The 2,820-nt window shown below is 36.0% G+C and overlaps 1 protein-coding gene across 1 annotated transcript; it reads right to left on the minus strand.

Annotated features, from left to right (window-relative positions):
• Positions 1 to 906: 906 nt before the first annotated feature.
• Positions 907 to 2,210, minus strand: LOC7464036 (BURP domain-containing protein BNM2A). Its single transcript, XM_002313018.4, has 2 exons — positions 2,042 to 2,210; positions 907 to 1,792 (listed from the first exon to the last, which is right to left on the minus strand). The coding sequence occupies exons 1-2, from the start codon at positions 2,093 to 2,095 to the stop codon at positions 980 to 982; spliced, it is 867 nt and encodes a 288-aa protein (XP_002313054.3). The 5' UTR covers positions 2,096 to 2,210; the 3' UTR covers positions 907 to 979.
• Between the last annotated feature and the right edge of the window lie 610 nt (positions 2,211 to 2,820).

Here is a 2,820-nt window from a genome sequence, read left to right on the forward strand (position 1 = left end):
TTGATAGATAAACTCAAGTCGATATGGGTTGATTTAATATGTTATCATTTTAATATTTTTTAAAAATATATCATATTGAATCTTTTAGTCAAATTATATTTTTACTGGTCGTTCAAATTATTTTTAGACCCGTCAAGGTGATCGGGTCATATTGAATTAACTCTCGTATAATTTAATTTTTTTTAAGAAAAAAATTTAGCAATGCTTGAAATATTTTTTATATTAAAAAAAATTAATTTGACCCGCATAACTCAAGCTAGTTATATAGTATATTTCTAAATATTCTCATTCTAGCTTCAATCATAGAAAACATTAATGATTAACCATACTATCCAAGATCATATTTGGATATTATTGAGAGGGAAATAGCCAATTATCGTGGATCACTGTCCTAGCACAAAAAAACACCTTTTATACAAGGCATCAAATAATCTGCTCAAATTGTGAGAATCATGCAGATTGAGCGGAAAGAAGTAGCCTTGCTCAAATAAATATCAAATAATATTATTTTGTGTAGCAGTGCTTTCTTAGGAGGGTTAAGCTTCAGAATAATAGCCTTGCTCCTTCCGCTGGAAAGAAGCTGGATACCTAAAAGTGATATCAGTTGGCCGACCTTGAGATTGATATACTTCGACATGGCCTATCAAGGCTAATGCACTCTCTTGTTCAAATGCTCAAACTTTCGCTCATAAAATTGTAAACTGGATCAAATCCATGTGAAGGCCGGTTAGCTCGGGATATCATCACCCCTGCTGGCTAGTTTTGTTCAGATTTGAATACAGTAGGTGAGAATATAAAGAGAGCGAACCATTAAGCTAAAGGATTTCAGAAAAAAAGTTCTGTTGGAGCTTGTCACGCCATCTTAATTCTTTACCTTCTGCGTAACTTCCTCTCTAAAAACTCACGTGAAGACATGGAAGTTCAATTTTATCTGAACATTTTATTGGCACATTACATTGATCACTCAGGACTGCAGAGCTCACATTACATTTATTAGATTATTAGACATAGTTGGCATGGGAACATACACTAGATTGTCTTCTGGGAAGAAATGGCAGACATCGGAGGACCCTGGTTCAATTCCAAGCACTTTAAACGACACATGATTACGACTCCACTGTGAAGTATCCAAGTGGCAAACGGCAAGAGCTTCTACCCTATCTCCATTCTCACCGATTAGTGAGACCATAAACACCTTGTTCTTAGTCCCTTGGCTATGGCAATAGAAAACTGCATAAGGGTAAGTCATAGTGTGACATGCTACCATCTTTGGAGCTGGTACCTCTTTTGGCACTTCTAGGATAGTATAATTTTGGAGCAGGATACTTGATTCTGTAAGGTAGGTAGTGCTCACAACTTTGAACCGGGACTCCAAGCCAAGTATACCTTGTACAAAATCAAGCATGGATTCTAAGGACGTAGCACAAAATTTGACCTCCCCTTTGATGGGTTTAATCTCACATGCTCTAAGCGTATCTTCCATAGCTATGGCTTGGGGAGACCCATTAGAGAAGGAGAAGAATTGAAGAAGATACGGAAATTTTTCATATGAAAAAGGAATTGAATTTGCATCTTCTCTAGGCAACAAGCGAGGAGATTTTGAAGGGTCCTTCTTCGGAAAATATATGGGCATTGTTCTTCCCACTTTTAGATCATTCAAGGTGAAAAACACTAACAGCGAGTGATCCATGTGATCCATATGGGATGATGGATGATCATGAACGTGAACAGGTTCTCCATGCATCCCTTCACTTTGAGAATCATCCCTGGCTCCTCCTTTTCCATCAACACACTGCAATATACCATATGCTTCAGATAATTAACAACTTAGAGAGAGAAAGAAAAGAACAAGAATCAACATTCATCATTTCCTGTACGAAACACACAAGTTTAAGCTTGATCAGAAATATTTTAATTGAGAAGAGAATGGTACAAAGACAGACTGAATAGATAACTCATATATACACATGCATAAGCGTATACAGATCATATATACTATATATCAAAATGAACCAAGCTAGCACAGTCTAGTTAAGAGTACCATAACAAGCACAAGATAAAGGAGGAAGAACTTGAAGGCAAATTCTGCGCCCATCTCTTTCGCTGTTTCGACTGAAGTAACTCTTCCGAAATTATTAGATCGCAGAATATATGGTCACGTTCTATATAACGTGAAATGGTCATATTTATCGCCCAGATAAAAAAAAAAAAGAAAAAAAAAAGAGTCATATTTCTCAAAGAAATGATTACCTTTCCGCCAGGCAAAACAAACAAGTTAATGTCTAAATGATAAATAATTCATCTGTGGGACACGTCATATCAGAGAGACGGATCATGCGAATCATGTGGTGTCAAAACAAACAAGTTAATGTCTAAATCTTCCAAATTTTAATAATAATAATGACTCAGCTCCTTTTCACTGTCGGGTGGATTGGATTTACGTGGGTGCAACGAATTCGATTACTTTATTTTATTAAAAAAAAATCTGTACGATGTGATTGGTTTAGTTTACTCATGTGCCGGTACATGTAATGTATATACACCAGCTTTCTTTGCATATCTAAATGTGATTAGTATGGTCTACACATGCCATTAATTGATCTTATATACTTCAAAATCAAGGCGATAAAACAATTCTGGCTTGAAAGCAACCCGAGAGAGAACCTCGTTGAGGAAAGCTATTAACTGCCGTCATTAATTCAAGTAATTAGGTGTCAACAGATTTGGAATTAAGAGAGTTTTTACCGGTTAACAGTTCTAATTAGGCGCCACCAAGAGCAAAGAGAGATTACATGAAATAGTTCAAATTGGTAATTCAAG

Source organism: Populus trichocarpa, chromosome 9 (genome assembly GCF_000002775.5).
Source record: "Populus trichocarpa isolate Nisqually-1 chromosome 9, P.trichocarpa_v4.1, whole genome shotgun sequence".
Classification (NCBI taxonomy): Eukaryota; Viridiplantae; Streptophyta; class Magnoliopsida; order Malpighiales; family Salicaceae; genus Populus; species Populus trichocarpa.